The sequence below is a fragment of the Pezoporus occidentalis genome, unplaced genomic scaffold, assembly GCF_034315485.1.
Source record: "Pezoporus occidentalis ecotype Australia unplaced genomic scaffold, CSIRO_AGI_Poc_V1 ctg7, whole genome shotgun sequence".
NCBI classification, from domain to species: domain Eukaryota; kingdom Metazoa; phylum Chordata; class Aves; order Psittaciformes; family Psittacidae; genus Pezoporus; species Pezoporus occidentalis.
Genome location: NW_026916052.1, coordinates 7,571,811 through 7,597,446, shown reverse-complemented (window position 1 = coordinate 7,597,446; position 25,636 = coordinate 7,571,811). Strand labels below are relative to the sequence as shown.

The 25,636-nt window shown below is 43.0% G+C and overlaps 1 protein-coding gene across 1 annotated transcript in view; it reads left to right on the top strand.

Annotated features, from left to right (window-relative positions):
- SLC22A3 (solute carrier family 22 member 3) overlaps window positions 1-20,837 on the top strand; it is a 28,009-nt gene extending 7,172 nt beyond the window's left edge. The window contains exons 2-11 of the mRNA XM_062641977.1: window positions 3,619-3,722; window positions 5,669-5,823; window positions 8,116-8,281; window positions 9,282-9,399; window positions 14,737-14,834; window positions 14,972-15,186; window positions 16,733-16,841; window positions 17,087-17,199; window positions 18,621-18,720; window positions 19,466-20,837. Of these exons, the coding sequence (XP_062497961.1) occupies window positions 3,619-3,722; window positions 5,669-5,823; window positions 8,116-8,281; window positions 9,282-9,399; window positions 14,737-14,834; window positions 14,972-15,186; window positions 16,733-16,841; window positions 17,087-17,199; window positions 18,621-18,720; window positions 19,466-19,523 (1,236 nt within the window). The 3' untranslated portion in view covers window positions 19,524-20,837. The remainder of the gene's footprint in view (window positions 1-3,618; window positions 3,723-5,668; window positions 5,824-8,115; window positions 8,282-9,281; window positions 9,400-14,736; window positions 14,835-14,971; window positions 15,187-16,732; window positions 16,842-17,086; window positions 17,200-18,620; window positions 18,721-19,465) is intronic.
- The last annotated feature ends 4,799 nt before the right edge of the window (window positions 20,838-25,636 follow it).

Here is a 25,636-nt window from a genome sequence, read left to right as displayed (position 1 = left end):
GAACTTATACTTTCAGGGAATGGGCTCTCCTATTACTCACAGTGGGAGATGGTTACTACAGGGATACTGATCCCTCATGCCACCAGATACTTGCATGGAGGGGTTCCTGGTCAGTGAGCATGGGCAGCATCTGCCTGGGCATAGGAAAAGCCTCTATGGTAGGAATGCGAACATCAGCCCATGCATAGACAAACATGCGCCCATTCAGAAACAGACAGGAAGCACCATTCCATTTCCTTCTGTGGGGACTGCTAGCAAGGCACATGGGAGATGTTTTAGGGGAGTTCTACTGGCTAAGTGGAGACAGGCTGAGATCCTGGGTAAACAGATGGAGATGCATTTCCTCCACGTGATGCATATAGGGATAACTATCAGGCACAACCAAACCAGGTCACAGCTGAAGCGGTGCTGCGGGTCTGACAGGGAGCTTAGATCAGAAACATATCTCTGCAGGGTGCGCAATTTTCTTTTAAAGGTTACATTCCCCTGTAAAGGTTATGTTTGCAAACGAAAAGCAAGACATTAGCAGAGTGATGACTTAAATGGTAGGTGCTATGTCAAGCAAACAGAAAAGGTCTGAGAAAGCTTATCTGTACCAGAAGCAGTTTAAATACTTAGAAAATAACAAAGCGCAGGATTTAGGAGAGTACAGCGAGTGTTCTGTCATTAATCTCTTCACAAAGAGCTTAAGAGTTTCTTAGAAGTTTTCTGTATTTTCCTATTTCCTGGAATATTTAAAATATTTGACTATGTTTCAACTGCTGCCTGAATCATCTGAAATGTCTGTTCAGATGAAAGAGTCCTCTCTGGTAAAGATATTTCCCCCTCCCTCTTTTTGGCACGCATTCATTCTCTTGCCCTCTTTTGTGACAGTTTATCCATTGCGTGGTTACAGTAAAGAGGGATCAAACTATTTAAAAAATAAAATACCCTTTGAAGAAGTATCAAACGTGTAGACCTTGAGGGCCAGCGCCTGCAGCAGGCACTGTGGCTGGTCCCTCAGGGCATGACTCCACCACCGCCCTGGGAGGCAAGATCCTCAGCTACCTGTGTGGCTTTCCTGCTGCTCCTCAAAGGGTAGGTGCCTTCCCCGAGAGAGTGTCTCTGCAGTGAGCTGAGGGTGCCGGGCTATCACAGGGTGGGAAGCACACCCCTCCTCCTGTGGGGCAGCTGCAATGTTGTTCCCTTTGTAATCACTTGGGATATCACAGAGATAGTGTTCTGGGTCTTGGGAAACCTGGTGTGTTGGCTCAGGGAGAGCTGTAAAATACCCATGCAGTTTACAGCCGTTAGAAATGTGGGGCTTGGTCTCTGAAATCAACAACTGAAATTATGGGCAAGTGGACTTTAAGTCATCTACAGTGTTTTTATTTATAGATTTGATGTCTGTGCAAGCATCATCTCATTTTGACATTGCTTCAACACTTTTGTTATTACATTCACTTCTTAATTTTGTTCTCACACTAATATATAGCTGTTTCTGGTGAGGCAATAATGCTCTTATTCACTTCACCATTCTCTCCTTGGTTGTTTTGGCTTATGAGGGGGTGTCCTCTCCCATGACCATCTTCTTCAGGAGCAATTGCAAGTGTTGGAGGATATTTTTCTCTCTGACCCAGGCAATTCTGTGAAGGGCTCTTAAACCGGGTCCTGTATGAAGCCCTACCTGCTGATCCATCAATCAGCCTGATACTTCTCTCCAAGTTTTTGATCTTTCAAGGAGCCAAGCCAATTGTGAGGTGCTGAGTGACCTTAACCTTCACCAGGAGAAAACTCCCTCTGCAGACCGCAGGCTGGACCTCTCTGTTATTCCTGGGGACTGCTAGGAGAGAGTTGTGAGGGTTCCTCCCTGCCCCTCTGGGGAAAGGTGCTCCCAGGTCACTCCACAAGCATCTGCTGGAAGCAGAAAATAATGGTGTAAAGGTTTGAGTTAAGCAGTGTTCAAAGCTGGAGCACAGCTGCAGGTTGAAGCTGACCTGTGTCACGGTCTATTGCTGTAAATGACTGGGAAAAAAAAGGACACCACAGCCAGCTCTGAAGCCGCCAGTAGGAAAATGCATGAAATAACATAGCATTTTGTAAAACAGCCCATGGCATCAGGCTCTGAGCTCTCACTACAGCTGTCGTGCACACAGCAGAGCCTGGGGTCTCTGCTGCTGCCACTGGTCTGATCAAAAACCCACAGGGAAGAGTGCAGCTATGTAGTGAGACACGCAAGGAGAGTGAAAGACTTGTGCTGTGTTTGGAGTTCAGAATATTACGAGAAATGGTTTCTTATTTAGGTACATAAATAAACGTTTAAGAGTATTACTTTAAATTTATGGGTCCAGGTTCAGGTTCAGTGCGATCCCAGTCTGGGTGCCTTCTGTAGACACCTCTGAAATCCTAGGCTCAGGGAATACTCTCTGGACATTACAGCATGTAAATGGGCTAAGACGGAGCTCAGGCTCATGGCATTATATTTCAGAGTCTGGAGAATGGTGAGTGGCAGAAGAGGCTGCTAATCTTCTCTCTAACCCACCCTGTGGCCACCTGTCCAAGCACAGTGTTTGAGCACTGGTATTGTGGTACATGTGCTGGTGAGCACAAATGTGACACACTGTGTGTGTGCTTCAGCAACCAGTGCCTTGTTAGTGATTAAAAGATTGCTTACAGGTCATGCCTGAAAGCAAAAGGGTATCTCTAGGGAAATGGTGGCAGCTGCTGTTGTCTGTGGCTTCCCTTGGTCCTGAAGTCACATTGTTCCTAAGGTTACCCCAGGCATGGATCGAAACCTCCTGACTCTCAGCAGGTCTGCAGAACTTGGCAGGCAGAGGTTGGTATTTCTTTACTCTCAAAGAACCTCTAAAGTAATTTACACTGGCATGCTGTCTGGATAACTACTTTAGTTTCATTCTGGTTTAATTCCTAGTGTCTTTGTCTTCTTTCCTCTCATCCCCTTCTCCCTCCCCTTCATCTCTGCCTGTCACCATCCCCATCCGTGTTAATGAAAACTTCAGCTATCCACCAATGTAACAACTTGTTAGGAAGTTATGACTACTGCAGTATAAGGAATAGAAAACTCTGGGAAAGCTACACCAGGAAAATACATATTCTATGTGTCTGAAATGAATCTGAGGTCTGTGTTTAGTTTCCTTTCCTCAGAGACCACCTCAGAAGACACTAAGAAAAATAATTAAATATCTCTAAACTGGTATTTTCATTGGCTATAGCTGTGCGCCTTTATTCTGCACTAAACAAAGGCATGGCATTGCCTTGGCAACAAATTTAACAACATTGTGTTTGGTTTGCAAAAGATGAGTTTGCTTTCCATATCTGGACAACTGATGCATGAAACTCACCATCTTTTTGGCAAGGCGGAGCTCTCCCTTTACCTTCACAACAGCTCAAAGACTGCTTGCTATGGGTGCACTTCCGTGGCCCACTGGTCCTTGCTGTTAAACATGCATAGTTGAACTTCCCTTTCTCCTTCCCTTCCCCTTTCTCTTTCCCTTCCCCTTTCCCCTTCCTTCCCTTTCTTCCTCCCACCATGGCCCTATGCAGTTTCTATAATGCTTTGCCCTGAGGATGATGAATGAAACATCTTGGGTGTTTATGGACTCTCCCTTGTTCCCACAGTATAACCTCGTGTGTGGCAACGCCTGGATGCTGGATCTCTCACAGGCTGTCCTCAATCTGGGGTTTCTGGCTGGCGCGTTCACCCTGGGCTATGCTGCAGACAGGTACTGTGTAAGCACTGCTGTCCTTTGATTTGTTCAGAGGTGAATTTACTTGTAATGTCACCTGCAATAAGCATGCGTTAACATTTTGGGGGTTTAATTCACTTTGGATAAACTTTCCCAGCCTGGGTTAACAACATCAACCAATGTAATCTTCGCTTCCTTTTGGGCTGGAAACTTCATGCCATCATACTTACTGATCCTGTTTAGACTTTATAATGTCATGAAAAGAGCTTTTCTTGCCATTTCTCATGTTTTCTGAGCACATCTGGACCCAGGAAGGGTAGAAGGACGCAGAAATTAAAAGGAAGCATTCATTAGAGTTTTCTGGACTCAACATTCTTTTACTGGAGAATGTTTAATAGGCGCTATTGATGAAGAAAGCAACTACTTGAGGAAAGAAGGAAGGCACAAAGTACGGTAACTCTATCCATTCACAGACTGGACTCATACACTTACCACCAAGGACATAGCTCCCTCCAGCTGGTCCTCAACTCTGTTAGAGGTGGATGAATACCAAGGAAAAGATGTAGGTGATGCTCAGGTTTGAGTAGCCACCCTGCCCAGGAGTGGGAAGCTCCCATAAGCTCTACGTTGCTCTTAGGGTAAAGGAGGAAGCTGGCTTTGTGCTTTTGCTGATAAGTAACAGTAGTCAACCTATGCATTGGCTGAGAGCACTACTGATGATTTCAATAGCAGAACATTTTTGTTCTACCTGTTTTATTTGCTACCTGCAATAATCATAATAATAACTAAAGTACAATTTCTCTGTAGGCATGAATATTTACAGAATTATCTGGAATTTCATCTCAGATAGCAAAGTTTGAGCTAGCAAGGAAAACCTCTTCTTTCCAAGGGATATAGTAATAGGGGAAAAAGTAAGGTGGAAAAGGTGCTACGACACTGGCTAGCTTAACATATCTCTTCTCAGTGTCTGGCTGGCAGTTGTGATACCAGCACCTTAAGACTGTGTAAGAGTAGACATATCACAGCTAATTATTAAAATAGGAGTACTTGTGTATTAAGCATATGACTACCGTACAACTATGGATGTTATGCATTGATAGCACTGGAGAATGTGCTGCAGCCAGACCATTTGATTCTTGTCTCCTTGGCAGCACTGGAAAGGATGGACTTGGCTGAAAATGCCCTAATTTTTTGTCCTGTATAAATTCTTTTCTTAAAACTTTTTGAACAAAATGATCAAACACATATTCTCTCAAATAATTTCTGGTAAGGTGAATAGTTACATAATTTTTAGTTTCTTCTTCTTAACGTAGCAGCAGGAACAATGGTGAAGGGATCAAAATGGAAATTTCAGTTGTGTTCCAGGGGCACAGTTTCCATGAGACTACAGGCAGGTTTTGTTGGGTTTTGTTTGTTTGTTTGTTTTTAATTACAGCGTTCCTTGGGCATGTCTATTAATAATGATGGGTTTTGCTGGAAAATGGGACTCATGAATACATTACGCTGACTTTGAAAACAAGCAATCTAAGCCTAAACAAAACACTGGAAAGCCACATAGAGCAGTTAAAGAAAAAATTACTTACTTTCACAGAGCTGGCTGAAACTACTCTTAGGAGACTAATTTGTGAAAACAGAAATACCCAACAAAATTTTCCCTTATTTCAACTGGATCAAGAATCTGAACTGTAACATATGGACCATAGTTTAGATAAAAAAAGACAAACTATTTTCTAACATAAAAAGGAGCCTGGTGGGGACATCACCAGTTTTAAAGTCAGTGACATAAAGGCAGTGATAACTCCCACAGGTAAAAGATTCCCATATTGCAAGGGCCAGCACTACAATATTTCAGGCAGCCTCCCTTTGGAACAAGACTGGTCTCATAAAGATGCTTTCAGATCTAGCATTAAAATGAGATGCCAGGGAAAAAAAACACCTTTGTGTCTTTTTGTAATTTTCACTTTATTTTCCCTTTTCAACAGATATGGCAGAATCCTCACCTACCTGCTCTCCTGTCTCGGGGTTGGGATATGTGGTATCATAGTGGCATTCGCACCAAACTTCACTGTATTTCTGATCTTCCGTTTTCTCCAAGGCGTGTTTGGCAAGGGAACCTGGATGACATGCTATGTGATTGGTGAGAGCTGTTATCTTTCTTTTTTTATTATTAGGAAGAGCAACGGATTTTTGGAGGACAATGTGTCTGGCAACATGTGCTCTTGAGAATAATTTTTTCCTGGCAACAAAGCACTGTCCCTGGGATCAGCAGACAATGAATAACCCAAATCCATCCTAGCTAATGCATTTGTCCTCCTAGACAAGGTGCCTGCTTGCAGATTGTATCTTGACATTGTCTGTGGTCTGGGCTCATGCCTGAACTGAATGTTCGAGGAAGCAGTCACTGGCCTATGTCCAGACCATACTAGGGATCTTTCTAACAGCTAAACAGTACAGTGCTCCCTTACCTGGTGAGGTCTGCTGATTTATTGGTAGGGACTTGCCCTCTAAGAAGGGCAGCAAGTGCAAACCCTTTCTGACCTTCAGTACTGATATAGGATGGAAATGAGCAGCACTATACATGCCTGCCTGACCTCACAGAATCCCACGGAGAGGAGTGAGGAAGTAATTCAAGAGGGCAGTCTAACAAGAGTGATGTGTCCTTCAGATCTGTCCAAGCTCTCCTTCAGTACTCATCTCTGGAGTCTGATGGGGAGGGATTAACATAAATAATTAAGGGGTTGAGGAGTGGAATGTGTATATACAGAGGTTTTCTTACAATAATCTACTCAAAACACAGTGAAAACACCATTATATAGTGCAAAAAATTGTAACATCACTGTAGTCCGTAAGGGCTGGGACAATGTTTTTAACTTCCTAGTGGAATCTATATGACTGAGAGCAGAATTACAACCAGATGTAAACAGTTACAGTGAGACCTGAGTACACTGTGGTGATGTATGTGCAAACATACCTGTCTGGCCCTCTCAGGATTTAAAGCCCAGACACACCTCAATCTTGTGGGCAAAGTTACACTGCTGAACAGCTCAGGTGCAAGATCCAGGGAAAGAGTGAAAAGCTGTTTTTCCCCTCACTTCCAAGCAGATGGCCTAATTTTATACTGAGATCTTATCCTGAAACTTTGGTGAGTGTTCTAACCAGCAAAGTGGTCCTTAAAATGGACAAGTTTTAACAGAAATAAATGGTTTGCAATGCTCGTATCAGACTGCCTGACTTCAGGGAAAGGTTCAGAGATACAGCACTGTCCTGAAGGACAGTGTATTACCTCAGCCCTGAGCAAGGTGCTTAATTCTTGAAGGGAGTGATTCCTTCTAAATCTCTTCAAGGATCTACTCTTATGACTCAGGATCACTCAGAGTATTTACCAGCCTAATACATTTAAAGAGGCATATACAGGTCATTGGTTTTGTTGCACCAGGAGGATGGTTGCTGTTAATACATCTCCCAAGCTACTGATCTGCGTTTCAGAACCACAACAGGCTGATCCAAGAACCTGTACAGATAACCTAGCTCTTTCCAAGCCAGCGCTGAGCAGCTGCCTTTAGGCAAGAGTTGCCCCTGAGCCATGTGGACATGATGAATAGTCAATAAAGACAGTAATGGTGTCTTATCTCTCTGGGTTGCCAGCTGAAATGAATCACTGTTACTTGCAAAATTGTGTCTTTTTCAGTAAAATTAAAAAAAGAAAAAGAAAAAGAGTTTTTTGTATATTTTAAAGCAAAGTAAAACCGTCTGCTTTTACTTTGAAGGGTAGGTAGTAGTGACAGTTTTGAAACAAACAAGAGACACTTCTTCAAGCATTGCTCATCTCAACTATGGATGTCATGGCCATGGGATATTGCCTGAAATATGGGCTTACATGGCTTTCAGAAGTGACTAGTCACATTCACAAAACAAACAAATTCAACAAAGTTTGAAAAACAAACCAACAAAGGCTACGTTTGCTCTGGTAAATAAAACAAACTGTGAACCATACCTTAGCCCTCAGAGAAACCAGCATGGTATGGCTAAACTCTCTTCCCCACAGTTGTCCTGTCCGTATTACTACTGGGAGCAGCCTCTGCCTGGATGGTTCTCTAGTCTGTGGCAGGGAAGAGTGCTAACAATTTACCACTAAGGGTGATCATGACACAGTCTCAACTCTTTGTTCTGGCCCTATTTAATACATTAGTGGACATGCACTCAGAAACCCTGCTAGCTGAAGAACAGGGGGTGAACTGGTGAGGGGGTGTCACCCACTCTTGCCCTGAACAGTCTCAGGAATATGCTTATATTTCTGAAGGCAAAATGCTGGGATAGACAGACTTGTGCCCTGATGCAGTACTATCCTTCCTTATGTTCCACCACTAACATTTTTCTTTCATGTTAGTTTTGTTTCTGTGTTGTTTATTTTGGCTTTCTCTCTGATCAGTGACAGAGATCGTTGGTTCTGACCAGCGGATTGTTGGGATTGTGATACAGATATTCTTCACGCTGGGAATTATGATTCTCCCTGGAATTGCATACTTGATTCCCACCTGGCAAGGGATCCAGCTGGCCATATCACTGCCCAACTTCATCTTCCTGCTGTACTACTGGTAATGTTGCAGTCATTGCTCTTGTCATTATTGCTGTTACTATTCAAGCACCTTGAGAGTCCTGCTGTGGTCCAAAGTCTCCAGTGTGCAAGATGTTGTAGGTTAGGAAGAAGATATTTGCACATTGTTGATTCTGGCATTTTTACTTCTTTTTAGTGAATTGCAGGCATACATTTCTTTCATTTTTCTGTCCAGAGTTTGCCTCCCTTGTAAGCCACAGCTGGCCCTTCACAGAACCCTACCCTGCTTAACATGGGGTTGTATATCTGCTTAACTTGACCAAAGTCTGCTTGACCATCATGCATGGGATGCCGCCTTTACCTCTGATTATATACTCAGTTCAAGCCTGGGTCCTTCCGTGAATTGGGCAGTTCAGCTAATACGAGAGTAGAGCACTATGCCGTGGTGGAGTGCAGCCATCCTGTGGGCTGGATCCACAGAATCTAATCCACATAGCCTCTTCTTGCACACTGTTTCCTTAAACATTGCCTTTTAAGAGTGAACTTTTAAATCGTGAATTATATTAACCGTTGGCCAGCAGAAACTGAAACACCTATCAGTACTATTGCTTTGTATTCAATTTATAAAACATGTATAGGTTTATGTGTTTGCGTGTCTATCTCATAATAATACAGCTAGATGTTTCCCAATCTGTCTGTACTTGGTAATACATGTGTTTAGTGCTTTCATTGTTCCTTGAAAACAAGGCACCTTGTTTGTCTGTTAGTTATCCTACTTTTGACATCAATTGTACAAATACAATAGTTAGATTTCTTATTTTCCAACTTTGTGGAGTACTGATATAACTTATTTCCTGCCCACAAGGATTAGATATTTTACAGCAGACTGACTGGAAAAGCAGTCCACAAAAGAGTTTCTGTATCCCAAAGACTGAAAAATCTCTATGTTGTGTATTAACACAGGCAAAAGGCAAAGGACTTCAGTTTACTCATAATGTTAAAGGTCCAAACCTCTATTCATGACTTCTGTGCTCTTACAGGGTGGTTCCTGAATCTCCACGTTGGCTCCTGACACGCAAGAAGGGAGAGAAAGCATTAAAAATCATGCACACCATTGCAAAGCACAATGGGAAATATCTCTCACCACATTACTCAGAGGTATTGTTATCTGTTTGAGCTAGAGGTTCTTTTCTAAACTTTCTTACTCTTCTGAAGGTTCAGTTTTGTTAAAATGCTTTCTCTTTATGTGATGGACAACACTCTTGATGTGTCACACCAGAACAAGATTCTCAGTCCCGTACCTACTTTGTTAATTGCAAGAGAGTCAAAGTGAACAGGCTGGAAAGACATGGTCTGACGAAAGAAGTTTGCAACACAATGAATCTGGCATTTCATTTGCAACACTCCTACTTTAAAAACTTGTGGGAAATACCAGAAAATAGCCTGAGGGCCCATGAGATTTCACAGCAGCTGCCATTTTTAGCTGACAGAGTGAGTAGAGACAGCGGGATCCATTTTTGTGGTTCCTTTGCTAGAACTTCCTTTTGCAACTCAAAAGGAAAATGAAATCAGAATTTGCTTCTGTCTCAACAGGGGGAAAATATGCCCCAGAATTCCAAATACAGGAAGTATATTCTAAGATCACTATTTGCAAAACAAGACAATATATGTTAGAATTACAGTCCTTTGATGGAACTGAAAGGACTGATGCATTTCAGATGATACTCATCATGTCATTGCAGCATTTGCCTTCTTCTTCATTGGGTCATTATGGCATTGGTCTTATGCTTCAGTGACAACAGATGTGTCAAAGTTCCTGTTCTGTAATAAACTATGTCTGGAGCCTAAATGCTAGCAATAGAAGTGTTAGGAATCATTATCTGAACTAAGGAAAATGGCTGCAAATTGTTAGTACACAGCAGCCCAGAACTGGCATGCTGAATGTGCTGCAAGTATTTTAGAAAGAAATGACCTACATAAAATGCCTATCAGTGCACAGTAGTATCCTTTATGACTACACACATGTATATACGTACATTTTTATACATATATAAAAGTATTATGTTAACTAAATTTTCACTGATACCAAAAGCAAAGACTTTGGGATGGTAGTGTCTGAAGGACACTGATATGTCCCATTCTTTCTGGAAGGAACATCATGATGTGTGTGCTTTGCAACCAGTAGTTGACAGCTTGAGTTCCCACTGCTTGCTACCTTACCTATGTTTTTCTAATTGCTCTTCTTAAGCAAGAGAGAACCTGAGAATTTAGCCCAGCTCATCCAAGAAAGTGGGATTGCTTCACGAAAGTCCTAGAGTATAATTCTGGATTAATTTTTGGCAGTAATTATTGGCATTCTTCTGAAACAGCACATAGCTGTTCCCAAATCCATAGGATTTTTTTACCTGGTGAGAAAAAGTTCCCATAAATCAGCCATCCAGGATAAGCAGCTGTGCTTATTCAGGACCATTCCTCTGATAAAAATAATAGTGCACACAGGAAGACGTATGTGGCAACAGATGTTGTATGGAAATGGCCAATTGATTTATACCAATATTCGTTATCTTTCCACTTCATTGAGTATATGTTGGTGGCAGTTCTGTCAAGGTAGAGTTCACCCAGCAAGTTCCACAGATAAGCTGGGCCCTAACCTGTACTATATCTCTTAGGATTTATGACTCTGGACTAATGATTTTGTGAAGTCATCTGTTTAACATCTTTGTCGCTGACATGGACAGTGGGATTGAGTGCGCCCTCAGCAAGTTTGCCAATGACACCAAGCTGTGTGGTTCGGTTGATACACTGGAGGGAAGGAATGACATCCAGAGGGACCTTGACACGCTTGTGAGGTGGGCTGATGCCAACCTCATGAAGTTTAACCACGCCAAGTGCAAGGTCGGAGCAATCCCAGGCACAGCTACAGGTTGGGGGTGACTGGATTGAGAGCAGCCCTGTGGAAAAGGACTTGGGGGTGTTGGTTGATGAGAAGCTCAACACGACCCAGCAGTGTCACCTGCAGCCCAGAAAGTCAACTACATGCTGGGCTGCATCAAAAGCAGCATGACCAGCAGGTCAAGGGAGGCAATTCTCACCCTCTACTCGGCTTTCATGATACCCTACCTGCAGTACTGTGTTCAGCTTTGGGGCCCTCAATATAAGATGGACATGGAACTGTTGGAACAAGTCCAGAGGAGGGCCATGAGGCTGATCAGGGGACTGGAGCACCTCTTTTTTGAAGACAGGCTGAGAGAGTTTGGCTTTCTCAGCCTGGAGAAGAGAAGGGTCCAGGGAGACCTTATAGCAGCCTTCCAGTACCTAAAGGGGGCATACAAAAATGGTGGAAAGGGACTTTTCAGAGGGACATGTAGTGACAGGATAAGGAATGGCTTTAAACTGAAAGAAGGGAGATCTAGATTAGATATTAGGAAGATACTCTTTACTATGAGGGTAGTGAGGCACTGGAATATGCTCACCAGAGAAGCTGTGGCTGCCCCATCCCTGGAAGTGTACAAGGCCAGGTTGGACAGGGCTTTGAGCAATCCTGTCTGCCCAGAGAGGGGCATTGGAACTAGGTGATCTTTAAGGTCCCTTGCAACACAAAACATTCTATTATTCTATGACTCTATGATTCTATGAATTACTGTCCTTGTTGGGCATATACACTGGTGAGATTCCCCCAGCTTGGTCAGCATTACCCAGTGCTGAGTGTGGCTGGAGACTTATAGCAGGAAGGCTGTGCTGCTGCAGCTTCCCCTGTGCTTTCAGCCTTATGCCCCTACACCCACTTCCTTCTCTAAATACCAGCATTTTTACAGTGTCGTGTCAGGATGGAGATGTGTCTTTCCCTGCTTTATTGAAGTTATATTCAATTTTTTTTCAGAAGTGTCCCTGCTTATGAGCTTAAACCACTCAGCTGCAGCAGATTAACCTCCATACACCCAGATTCATGCTGGATCTGTTCCTGGGACCTTTTCAATAAACAATGTCTTTTATCCTTGGTGCTGTGCCCAGAGGAAAGAGGCCATCTCCAGGAAGCCCATTAGTCACAGATCAAGCCTATTTCTCACATTAACTCTCGTCAGGCTTGTCTTTCATGAAGCAACCCCAGAATTTCAGGCAAAGCACTGCAAGTGTGGAGGGAGAGGGAGAAGTGAGAGGCATTACCCATCTATGAATGTTGGCTTAGATTTTCCAGTACATCTGTAATGATTACATTGGCCAAATCCCTTACATGGCTTTGGATGTAGCAGATTTGCACTGCATTTTTATTGACATGCAGGAACCACAGATGACCTTTGTATGAAAGCAGATAAACGTTTGCTTCTTTTGCTCTGTGAGTTGCGACACTGGTACAGCTCCATCCAGAACTCGTTAAATTAATTGTAAACTATACCCCCCCCCCCCTTTTTCTTTTTGTTTGTTTTTTTTTTTTCCCCAAGAGACTTTTTGATTTCTTGGTCTCTGTCCAAAGCAGGCAGGACTGGACTGCAAACAGCTGAGTAAGAGCTGCATCTTAAGAGAGCAAAATAGTCTATCTTTAGAAACATGGGCTCTGCCACTGGATTCCTGACTGCACTGATGTGAATAGCAAAGCTCTCCTTGACTTCAAAAAACAAAAAGAGGATTTTTTTTCCCTACAAAGAGTTGACTTTCCACAGTGGCTTTTTTCTTCATCCATAAAAAAATGCTCAGTCATGTTTGGGGTCATTATGACTTTATTAAGTCCTAAAAATACATGGTAGCAGCTATGCTGAATTCATCTTTAGTCCTTTGGAAAACTAACCCCATATTTGCACAAAGTCAAAACTGATGGCTGGCAGCCTGCTCTTATAAACACAGTCATGGCAGCTTTATGACAATGATATGAGACAGTCCAAGAGCAGTGCAGAAACCCAGCAATGTCTGCCTGCCTCACAAAGGTCTCTGGCATGCAGCAGAAGTTACAGTGCTCTGAAGAAAACTGGCTTTGGTTACAGAAGAAAAGCAAGGGGCAGTAGAAAGGAAGTTCAAACAAATGTGTGATTTCTCTGTCCACTTACAGAGTTTTGTGTCACTCAGTTATGAAAAAGTCATGTGTAAGTACATCCAGCCAAATCTCACTGAAAACGTCTATGCTACCTTATGATATGAAAACCAAATACAGAGGAAAAGCTTTGGGCATAGCCCTGGCTGAGCTGACAAGAACCTTGGGCAATGCCTTTGGCTTTACCTGTGTTCTCATGGATCTACATGTTCTCCATTCTTTTACCCATGTTTCCCCACTATCTAGGTTGTTTCCTTGGGTTTCTGCTTCTCTCTCAGGCCTCTTCTCAAGAGGGGAAGAGTAACTGAGAGTCAAAGCAGCCAGGCTGCCTGAAATCCTTCTAGAAAAGACTCAGCAGACTTAACCCCATGTTTCCCACAGTTGATTGGAGAGCTGATGGCAATCCTGGATGTGGCTGTTAGTTCTTGGTAGTGTCACAGTTTGTCCCTGCCTAAAGTAACTTCCACCTACTCTTTCTCATGTTCCTCACCCATCAAATGAACATATGAACAAAAGGACTGCCATCTGGCTTAGGCATCACTACTAATATCTGCTGGCCATCAACGTTAAAAACAGCTTCCATCAATGTGCCTAAACTCTTTCTGGCCCTGCTAATATATCTCTGCTCCACTATATCCGGTGGCAATATGAACTCCAACTTGTAAACACAGGCTCTGTGAAACCCTGTCCTTTTTTGTTATTGCTAAACCTTCTAACTAATCATTTCATTAAGTCCCTCATTGTGTCTGTACTGGTGGAAGCTGTAAACAATTTTACTATAATTTGTAGACAGTATGAGGACCATTAATTCATATTTTGCAGGATTTTTTCTTACAGAGTAAAAGCCAGTTTTAAAGTGCAGTTTGTATTTTTAAAAGTACAGTTCAGCACAGTGCTCATGTATTTTAAGACCCTCTTCATTTCACCAGTTGAATGTTTTGTAGCACCAAAGTGCCATTACAGATCTGCTTTTTCTCTCACTGTTCTTTTCTTCCTGCTGCCCAGCTGTGCCATGTTCCCAAGTCTATTGCTTGCTGCTCACCTTCTGTCTCCCTCCTTCCCCCCAGCCTATTGCTTTGCCCTATCTGCCATGGTCTGCTCCTCTCCCTCACCTCTGGCAGAATGTCACTCTTCTCCCGACCCTGAAGCGAGAACAACTGCCTATTGCCTTCCAAGAAATTCAAGGTCAGCTTCTCTCAGTTTACATCAAGGGAATCATTGTTCCTCTCTGAAGTCAGGATTTGGGACTTTTTTCCTGACTTTTACATGACCATCCTTAATGAAAGCCCACAGCCCACTTATATGTTATTTCTCCATATCTGCACACGGCTCTGGAGTGCTAATAGCAGCAGAGCTGGCTCGTCGGCACCTTAGCTCACTGGACTGGAATACTGCTGAGCACCATGCTTACATAGAAACTGCTGCACTGCCTGCCTGACCCCTGACAGCTGACTGCTCGCTTTTCTCCTCAGATCACTATTAACAATGAGGAGGTCAGCAACCCCTCCTTTCTCAGCCTGGTGAGGACTCCCCGGATGAGAAGGAACACCCTCATCCTCATGTATGCCTGGTGAGTGCCCACTTCAGCCCAGTTTGTTACCATGGCAGTGGGTTTTCAAGAAAAATTCTGTTGTGATGTTTAAGGTCATTGCAGCTGCTTGCAGCCATTTGTTTGCCTCTCAACATCTTTTTCCCTTTGCTGTTTAGGTTCACAAGTGCCCTGATCTACCAAGGGCTCGTCATGCGCCTAGGAATTGTTGGAGGAAACCTCTACCTAGACTTCTTCATCTCAGCAGCTGTAGAGCTGCCTGCTGCTCTCCTAATTTTAGTGACAATTGATCGCATCGGCCGTCGCCTTCCTTTTGCAATAAGCAACATTGTGGCGGGGATTGCATGCCTCATTACTGCCTTTTTGCCAGAAGGTAATTCCCTTCGCAATGTCAGGGTCTTTAGGTCAATGACTTCTCTCCGACACCCCTTAAGCAAGGACAGTAGGCCACACAGAACTGTAAATAAAAGTGAAAAGTGTTTGGTGATACAACAACATTGCCGTAATGGAACAACATACCTCATTTGCTTATAGAGTGCCCTGGGACATGTAATGGCTGTATCTTCGATGGGTGGTGAGCAACAGCTGAGTGTAGTGTTAGAGAGGATGTGTATAAAGTCTTTGTACTGTTTTGAAGGCAAATGCAAGGGAAGAGTATACAAACATAAACCAGAAGTTTTCAGTGTCTCGCAGCATGGGGTGAAATTTAATGAGGGTTTGTTTGGTTATTTTGGAAGGGAAATAACCCTGAGCATCTCAGTTTTGCTTCAGAGCAAACTGAAATGTTTTCTTGTTCTTTCTCTTGAAGTTCTGAGAAAACACAATCACTGCCAGAGCCCTCTCCTGTGGCAGAGCTCCCCTTTGTGCTGATTTCACACTTGTTCTTTCATTTGTCTCCCCATCTGTCTCTTCGTAGTCAGACCATACAGGAAACTGGCCTCTCCCAAGGGCATTGCAGAAGTGCTTATTGCATTCCTTGTGATGCTCCTCCAGAGGACACTGTCTTTCCAGAGAGGGAACTCTGACACAAAGCCAGATGGAATGGCTGTGCCCTGTGGTGTGGATGTGACCTTTGCACTCCCTGCTGATGAATAAGGGGTTCCTGCTGATGTATACAGAGTAGTGGCCACACCACAAAGCTCAAGTAGACCTGAGAGAGCTGAGAAGAGCCACCAGGGCAGGATAAGGCTCCTGGCCTGTTCATGCTAGGTACAAAATCAAGCATCAGGGGAAGGAAGGGAGAGAATGGCCAGGAGTACCACTATTAGGAGTGTGTCTAATGAGCAATGGCTAGACAAATTAGAAAGTGTAGTTGGCCTACCCTAGGGAGAATTGTTTTACTGTAGCATCCTGGAAGTATTTAAAAGACATGTAGATGTGGCACTTAGGGACATGGTTTACTGGTGGACTTGGCAGAGTTAGGTTTGCGGTTGGACTTGATGATCTTAGAAGTCTTTTAGAACCTAGATGATTCTATGATTCTATGCACTTTTAGAGGTAGATTTTTTGTGGTCAGAAGGCTTTGGGAGGTGACTTAACATGTGGTCACTTAACATGTGTTGAGTTACTCACACGCGTTTCTCACAGCATGACATCCCTATATAAATAAATGCTCCTTTCCAGAGCACAATTTGGACGTGGTCATGGAAACTTATTCCCACCCAGGCTGTTATGCCCCACCAGCATCTTGAATCAATCAACAAGAAGTGATTTCTGATTCTCCAAAACAGCCTGGCGTGGTGCTGGAAAACAATAAATGCCAGTAGAAATTGATATCTACAGCTGTGGCTTTTCACTCTGATTTGCACTGATCCAGTGTTTCTGTGATATAGCTTCTGCTGACAGGGCCTGGGGCTCTCAGAAATGCTCTGCTGGTGCAGCAAAGTGCACTTCACCAGGGTTTCTCTTTGAATAAATAGATATCCTATGGCTTAAAATGACAATTGCCACACTGGGAAGACTGGGCATCACGATGGCTTTTGAAATTGTCTATCTTGTGAACACTGAATTGTACCCTACGACACTGAGGTATGTTGAAAGCTCCCTGGAATCTTTCAATGTCTCCTTCTGCTTTTCCCCATTCCCTATTTCATCATTGTTTGGTAAAACTTCATTTTGTTCAGAGTTTCCTAACTTGAGTAGCCACTGCTCAATGTGGATTGCATAAACTGTCAGGATAATTTTGGAGCTAAGCCTATGTTCTGCTCCTTAAACTGCTGGTTCATCTGTTTGGTAGCACCTCACAAATACCTGGCACTGTTTTTTTTTTGCAGAAACTTTGGTGTTTCCCTGTGCTCGAGTTTGTGTGACCTAGGAGGGATCATAGCCCCATTCCTGCTTTTCCGATTGGCAGCCATTTGGTTGGAGCTACCTCTAATAATTTTCTGTAAGATTTGATTTAAAATCAACTTTTGGCTTAAATATCCTCCTCCTAACAGAGCTTTTCTTTCAGGACAAAACTGTAGTGTGTGGCTTCATCTCCCATTCAGACCAGCTCCTCTCAACCCTCACACCTAGAGCAAGAGGCTGAATGGCAAATGGGTGAAGTGTGGGTGATTTCACGGCAGGCCATGCATTTGCTCAGGTCTGCTTGTATAACTTGGCTGAAGGAGCATAAAAGAAACTGTGTGAGGTGCTTTAAGACTGAGAAAACTTACAGCTAAGTTCTGTAATTACAGAGAAGCAAGCTTAGTCTCCCCGGAGTAGAGGTTAATGTCTTTTAAAAAATACTTGGTTTGGGTTTTTCGGCAGGTACAGCTATGACCATGGATGTTGTATTAACCATAACTTCATATTACTGACAAATTCTTTTTCTCAGTTGCATTTTAGAAAAAAATATCCATGTGGAGTAATTCTGTGGGCAAAAAAAAATAAATAAAATACTTATTTCCCACATGGAAACGTGAATCTGTGGCTAAACCAGACTTCCAGGAGATACACGTGACTGCATTGAATGCAAAAGGGATAGAATAAGTAGGGAAATTGGTGCTAATGACAACTTTAGCTGAAAACAAAAATGGAAAGAACACAAGACATTTTAAAAGATTAACCCAAGAATAGACACATACAGCAGTGCAGCGTTCACATTACCTAATTCTGAAATTCCGCTGCTGAATTCCCTCTGTCTGGAATAAAGAGCTGCAAAACCAGAGAGAACCAAGGGAGGCTGTGCAGCAGTCAGGGAGCATTTTACTTTTTGCTCCAGCCCTTCTATTTTTTATTTATTACTTTATTTAAATTATATCTACACAGGAAATTATTCCAAAATAACCATTCCTAATTAACCATTTCGAACTGGCTCTGTATCTGAATGCTCTTTCCCAAGAATGAATTCTTAGCCTGAATCACATAATCTACTTTGGTCATGGATACATGAAGAGGGTAGCTCAGGAAAATCTCAGCGGTCTCAAGAAACATTGATGCATCTACAAGATAGATAGAGCCTCTTGAAGAAAAGGAGATTTATCTAATATGAGAAATAACATTTTGGTTACATTGCAGTTTGTATGCACTTGTCCATGTGCACTTATCTGAGGCTTTTGACTTGTAAGATCTCCCTCTGGGACCAATACAGGCTGCAAATGAAGCTCTAGCTTTAAGGTTTTTTTTATAATAGGTTAAATTTATGTAGCATACAGGTGTCTGATAAGATTAATGTAACATTGCAGCTGTAATCAGAAATAACTGTTGTGCTTCAAAAATACTAAACCAACCTTAATCTGAATAAACTTTCCTCAGTGGATAAACTCTGAAAATAAGAAAAGTAATTTTCTTATTGTTTTTGTATATCTTCAATGTTCACTGTAGGTATTCTCGCAGTTGTCTGTGGGCTCCTGGTACTCCTTTTACCAGAGACAAAGGGAATCTCCTTACCAGAGACAGTGGAGGATGTGGAGCAGCTTTCAAGGTGTGATATGTATTTTATTCCTTTTTATTTAGGTGCTATTTCCTGATGGTGTTCTTCTCCAACTTTATCAGCTGTCATAAATTATTAATGTTTTCCAAATGTCAAAGTAAATTCCCTAGTCAGGTCGATGTGATATTTCCCTCAACATACATTTGAAATTTTCAGTACCATTCATTAAGGCAGGTTGTTAAAAAAAAGTATGGGGATAGAACGTGTATTTTTCTCATGGAGACATGAGAAATCTGTCCTATGAACCTCTAGAAGCAGAAATAAATCGTGTGCAAGAGAGATACTTCAAAGTACAGCCTGCAACTCTCTGCTCAAGAAAACCAGCCATAACCTCAATCCTGTGAAGAAGGGCCCTTGATCATGGGAACACCTCCACAGTTTGTGAAGTCATTAAGAAGTCATGTACAGGATGAATTTATATCTGAAAAGTTGCAGGCATATCTTTCCCACTCCCGACACACAGCAAGCCAGGCTCTTCATTGCATTGCAGGCATGCAGGGAACATTTACAGCTTGGCTTAATTTCTTGAGGAGATAGCATTATACATTAATGTTTCAAGCAGTGGCTTTGTATATTGCATCAGTAACTTTTGCCTGCTTCAATGCACAAACTAAAGAATGAGGAAATTTTCACACAGAAAATAAATGTTTCAGTACTGTGGATTGGACTGCAACTTGGGCTACATCTTTTCCTTCTTCTTTCACACTTATACACCTCTCCCCTTCTGTTTCTTCAGTCATTTTGGTAAATGTGGCAAGAAACGGAAACACCGGGATACCAACTCATATATTTGAACTTTGAAGGACAGCACTAAGCTAAGAACCATGTTCCTATGATGGGAATTTGTTCTCCACCTGCCATCACTTCAAAATTTGCAGAGTATGGTTTAAATTCCATGTTCTTCTTCTAAACATAAGGACATTTAAAACAAGTAGTGTATTTTTCTATAAATATTAATAAACTCTTTTTTTTTTTTCTGAGTGCGCAGTTTGCAGGAAGAGAGCACTCTCTGATTCTTGGTAGAGAACAGAACAGCTTTAAAAAGAAGCGCTATCCAGCTCAGTGAGCTCTTATTTATTTCTTCACCTATTTGAGTCATTTGTTTATTTCTGTTGTTAACATATACCTTTGGGTGGGGAGGGTTTAACACAGTATTGCTCTTTCAAGATCTGATGGCTTTGAGGAGGAGAGGATGAGTATTTCAACCTGTTCTCCTTTGGCTCTGGGCAATCCAGAAAAACAGAAGATCTGGTGGCTTAGGATGGAGGCTGCTAAACAGGGAAGCTCTTCCTTTGGTTAGGAGGGATGGGAATCGGTGGTGTGCATCAGGACACCCTTGCCCTGATCTGATTCTCCCCTCAGTGAGCTTTTGCCAAAAAAACCCTGCTTCCCTCCTTCTTCAAGGGCTGCCTGAAATGGGGGAGCAGTCCTCTTCTCCTTTGCAAGGCTTTATGTAGGTGTCACATCCTACACAGAGCATTAGGTCTGCAGATCAGATTGTCCTTGCCTCCCTCCAGACCCAACTGTGGTTCATGTGACACCCCATCATCCTGCCTCATGGCCAGGGACTCAATATCTCCAAGGGAAGGGCTTCTGCCTGCTCTCCCTTATCAGGTGTTTTTCCAGCCCTGCCTTTCAAGAACATGCTGATTTTTTTCATTCTAAAATATGCTCTCTGGCCATCTATACAAACCAAATTCTCTCTCCCTGTCCACTGCCAGGATGACTTGCAATTTCTGTCTTTTGTCCATCATTATTTGTCATCTTTCTGTCTTGGGGATAAACGATTTGGGTTGTTGACAGGGATGTTAAGCTGTCTTGGAAAGATGGACAGGAATGAGAGAAGATCTTTGTTTATGGAGTTAAAGGTTAACTGGTCCTGATTGCTTGAAGCTGATGTGTAACAGAAGAGCTTGAGTCTGTGCCTTTGCAAGCAGATAGCAGGGACAACCTGCCTTCCATTTCAGCTGTATGACCTTCTTCATTAAGCGCTGGGTCCTTGTCACTGACAGGTGAATAATACACTCCTTACAGTGAAGGACTCGAAAAGATGTGGTGCTTAAAAGGCATCTGTTACCAAAAGAGAATTAAATAAACAGAAGAAAGCCAATGAGCTCTCATAAAGGGCCTTACAAGCTCAGAAAAGAGCATATTTGGCATAAGCAAATATAGGAGTGGTATGAAGGTTCATACCACAAATGAATAGTGCTAACATTACAGTCAATGCAGCTGAATGACTTGTTCCAGCCTCACTGTCTTAAGAGCACATAGAATCAGAATAGTTAGGGTTGGAAAGGACCTTATGATCATCAAGTTCCAAACCCCTGACATGGGCAGGGACACCTCACACTAAACCATCTCACCCAAGGCTCTGTCCAACCTGGCCTTGAACACTGCCAGGGATGGAGCATTCACAACCTCCCTGGGCAACCCATTCCAGTGCCTCACCACCCTAACAGGAAAGAACTTCTTCCTTATATCCAATCTAAACTTCCCCTGTTTAAGTTTTAACCCATCACCCCTTGTCCTATCACTACAGTCCCTAATGAAGAGTCCCTCCCCAGCATCCCTATAGGCCCCCTTCAGATACTGGAAGGCTGCTAGGAGGTCTCCACGCAGCCTTCTCTTCTCCAGGCTCAACAGCCCCAACTTCCTCAGCCTGTCTTCATACAGGAGGTGCTCCAGCCCCTGATCATCCTCGAGGCCCTCCTCTGGACTTGTTCCAACAGTTCCATGTCCTTTTTATGTTGAGGACACCAGAACTGCACACAATACTCCAAGTGAGGTCTCACGAGAGCAGAGTAGAGGGGCAGGATCACCTCCTTCGACCTGCTGGTCACGCTCCTTTTGAAGCCGGCTTGTGTTCGTTTTCTCATCAACCAACAACTCCAAGTCCTTCTCCACAGGGCTGCTCTGAATCTCTTCTCTGCCCAACCTGTAGCTGTGCCTGGGGTTGTTCCGACCCAGGTGTAGGACCTTGCGCTTGTCATGGTTAAACTTCATGAGGTTGGCATCAGCCCACCTCACAAGCGTGTCAAGGTCCCTCTGGATGGCATTCCTTCCCTCCAGCGTATCAATCGAACCACACAGCTTGGTGTCATCGGCAAACTTGCTGAGGGCACACTCAATCCCACTGTCCATGTCAGTGACGAAGATGTTGAACAAGACCGGTCCCAACACCGATCCCTGAGGGACACCACTCGTTACTGCTCTCCAGCCAGACATTGAGCCATTGACCACAACTCTTTGTGTGCGGCCATCCAGGCAGTTCTTTATCCACCGAGTGGTCCATCCATCAAATTGATGTCTCTCCAATTTAGAGACAAGGATGTCGTGTGGGACAGTGTTGAACGCTTTGCACAAGTCCAGGTAGATGACATCAACTGCTCTACCCCTGTCCATCAGTTCTGTAGCCCCATCAGAGAAGGCCACCAAATTGGTCAGGCAGGATTTCCCCTTAGTGAAGCCATGCTGGCTGTCACCAAGCACCTTGTTGTTTTTCATGTGCCTTAGCATGTCTTCCAGGAGAATCTACTCCAAGATTTTGCTAGGCACAGAGATGAGACTGACTGGTCTGTAATTCCCTGGGTCATCCATTTTCCCCTTCTTGAAAATGGGGGTTATATTTCCCTTTTTCCAGTCGTTGGGAACTTCACCTGACTGCCATGATTTTTCAAATATGATGGACAGTGACTTAGCAACTTCATTTGCCAGCTCCTTTAGGACCTGCAGATGGATTTCATCAGATCCCATGGACTTGTGTGCGTTCAGGTTCTTAAGATGGTCTTGAACCAGATCCTCTCCTACAGTGGGCCCAAGGTCTTCATTCTCACAGTCCCTGTGTCTGCATTGCAAGACTTGGGTGGTGTGGTCGGAATAGACATATAGGCAGATACTTGCACAAGGGATTTCCTATGGTGAGGCATTTTAACAATTCGTGACTCTTACTGCTTTTTCCCAGCAGCTGCCCACATGAGCAACTCCACAGGAACAGAACAGGACCTTTAATAGTAATCTTGGTCTAATGTTTGAACACTTTGGCCAGTTAGTGCTAAAGGGCTATCTTTCAAGGCTGTTTCTAACTTCCTCTGAAGTATAGTTAAAGGCCAAAGGGATGCTTAGGAAAAGTCACTGGCGATTGAAAGATACAAAAGTAAGCAAGCATCTCATAATATATCTAACTAATGGCTGATATCTAGAAGACTGGAGATCTACTGCTTCAGAGAGAAAATTTCTACACCAATGTGTCCTTCTGCAGATAGCTAAAGACACACTGTGGGACTGGCTGGCAGACACCAGCCTGAACTGGAAGCTGGGGGCTTGCACTGGCTGGGTGCCATGTCTCAGTGCAGAATGGGAGCACAGAACTCAGCGCTACCTTCCTCACAGAGAGCCAGCCCAAATTGCAGGAAAGCCTGGGTGAGGAGATCAGATGCAATGCTGTGTGAGCTGAGTCTCACTTTCCTTTTTAAAGTTTCTTCTTTTTGAATTTTACATTTTTTGATCAGTGTCTTAAACACTACAGCAGTCTGTGAAGGACCATAGAGATCATTTAAAACTATGACTTTCCAAAGAAATGTCAATGTTATTTACCAGTTGCTGCTGTCTGTGGACAACTAGAATGTGCTGAGGTGACAGACACAAAGACTTGTTTCTGACCTTTCAGACTGTGCTTTGTTTTGCATAGCATCACAGCACCATAGCACCAGAACAGAATGTAAGTGAAAAGTTTCATATGTAAAAAGGCTAGTAGCAGTGCCAGAAGTTTGGATGTATTTATTAATTTTGTAAAGGACAGCAGGAAAAAGCCTGTGTATGTGTTTTGATTTCTAATATGATCGCACTTGACAGCTTCAGTTAGCAGTTGTATTTGGTAATGTCTCTGCTCTCTTACCCCTAACATGGGAATCCTAACAGAAAATCCTCCTGTCTCTGTGAGATGTTTGTTTGAAAAAAGTTACTCTAAATTCATATGTGCCTCAAACCACTTAATACACTGCGTCTTATAGGGAAGTCCTACAAACTTCTCAGGAGGCAAAGCTGTGTTCTCCTAAACTGCATGGGTTGACCCTACAAAGGCCATTGTGACCCAGCTCACTCTGTGGGAGGCACCTCCTCAAGGAGGGACCAAACACTGTCAGCTATAGTTGTCTTGCATGTGTTATACTTCAGAGGTGCAGCGATAGATGTGAGGCACATAGCAGACAAAGGATCACCTTACTGTCACCAAAGAGACACTAGCAGCATGACTGCAGAAACCCAGGAGGTGTATTTTTCCTGCCAGCAAAGAAGTTTCTCAGACCAACAAATGGGTCAATGTGCTATTTGCTGCTGCCACCAAATTTGCAGGTTACTTCATCTAGGATGTATGAGTGTTTAGTGGTAAGTGGTGATTGTTATTGGTGCTGATACTCTCACAGGAGGAAAAGATCACAAGTTTGTCAAGAAAGCAGGGGTGGGTTTGCCTGCCTAAAAAACAGGTATTAACCATGCCTGAAAGAGTTCACATCTGAGGAGCTTAACAAACAAACAAAAAAGCTGCAACACATAATTTCTGCTGTCAGGGAAGTATTGTGCAAATTTCTTGTCTGGCTTAATGATCCAGATTAGTAGATATGGAAAATATGCAGGAGGGTATTTGAACTCAGTGAATCCCCCCCTACCAGAGAGGTCACTAGAGAATGCTCTACCAGAGCTGTTCCTGCCCAGGAAGGCAGTGCCCTGAGATCATTGCTTCTCCCAGAATCAGACTCCAGGCATAGAAGCTGCAAAAATTGCCCTGCCACTTACCTGTGTTATAGCTGTCATTTCCCTTCAAATCTATGTGAGAAAAAACCTCAAAACCTCCTAGGATGCAGCCCATCCCTTTTGCAGGTACATGCATACAAAAAATGAAAAGACGATCTAAATTAAATGACATGCAATTTGGCATGCCTGGGAGTGGGTCTCTACACTGTTGAACATGGACAAGACAAACCCCACCCCATGTAGCAGTTGTGTCACTTGAAGAGCACACACTGGGGGTGCAGGAGGGACATCATGCAGAGCCAGGGCTCCCCAGGCTCTCTAGCTGATATGCAAGGGGTGCAGGATGAGAGTGGGAGCTCATAGTGACCAAGTGTTTAACTTCAGCATTGTAAGCCAAGCTCTCCTTGGAAGGCATTTCTAAAGGTCTAAGTTTTCACTTCCTATAACCACAGGCATGTGTACGTAATTTTCCTTTGGAGAAGAAAAATGTACATGTAGCAGTTATACAGTGAGTTAAAGTGATATAGTGAAACAAATGGGTACTATGGACAACAAAATTTTATAATATGTTCAATGCATTGCCATTACTTGCTGAAATGATTGACAGCTGTTCTCTGTCTCCACTATGGACTAACTTTAGGATGAGGCTATTTTTTAGTCACTGTTTTATATCTTTGATGCAACATTTGTACTTTTGCTGACACACAGATTTCATTGTCAATAAAATATATGAAAGTACAAACCAAATGTGTTTGTTTGGGTGTTGTTTTTTTTTTCCCAACCCATGTATTTAATGCTATTGGATATACCTAATAAAACTGTATATATAAGCAAGATATGTACAATTAGATTCTTCTTTGGTTTGTATCATTAATTTGGTAGAAGCTCTGAAACTCATAGGAAATGAGAAGTATGCTCCTTTCTTCCTTTGTTGGAAGCACAACATCTTGGAAAGTCAGCCTTAGAGGAAAAGGTTATTGTAGAGCTTAACAAAAGATTGAAATGCAGATGTCTAGCTACAGTTGAGGTTGGGATTTTAGACACCTATTTCAGAGGTGGGTAAGTCTATCGTCAAACATAGGAAACCATAGAATACATAGAAAGAGGGTAACACATTGCCAGTTGGGTTTCTTGGCAATAACTCTTAATTTATAAAAAA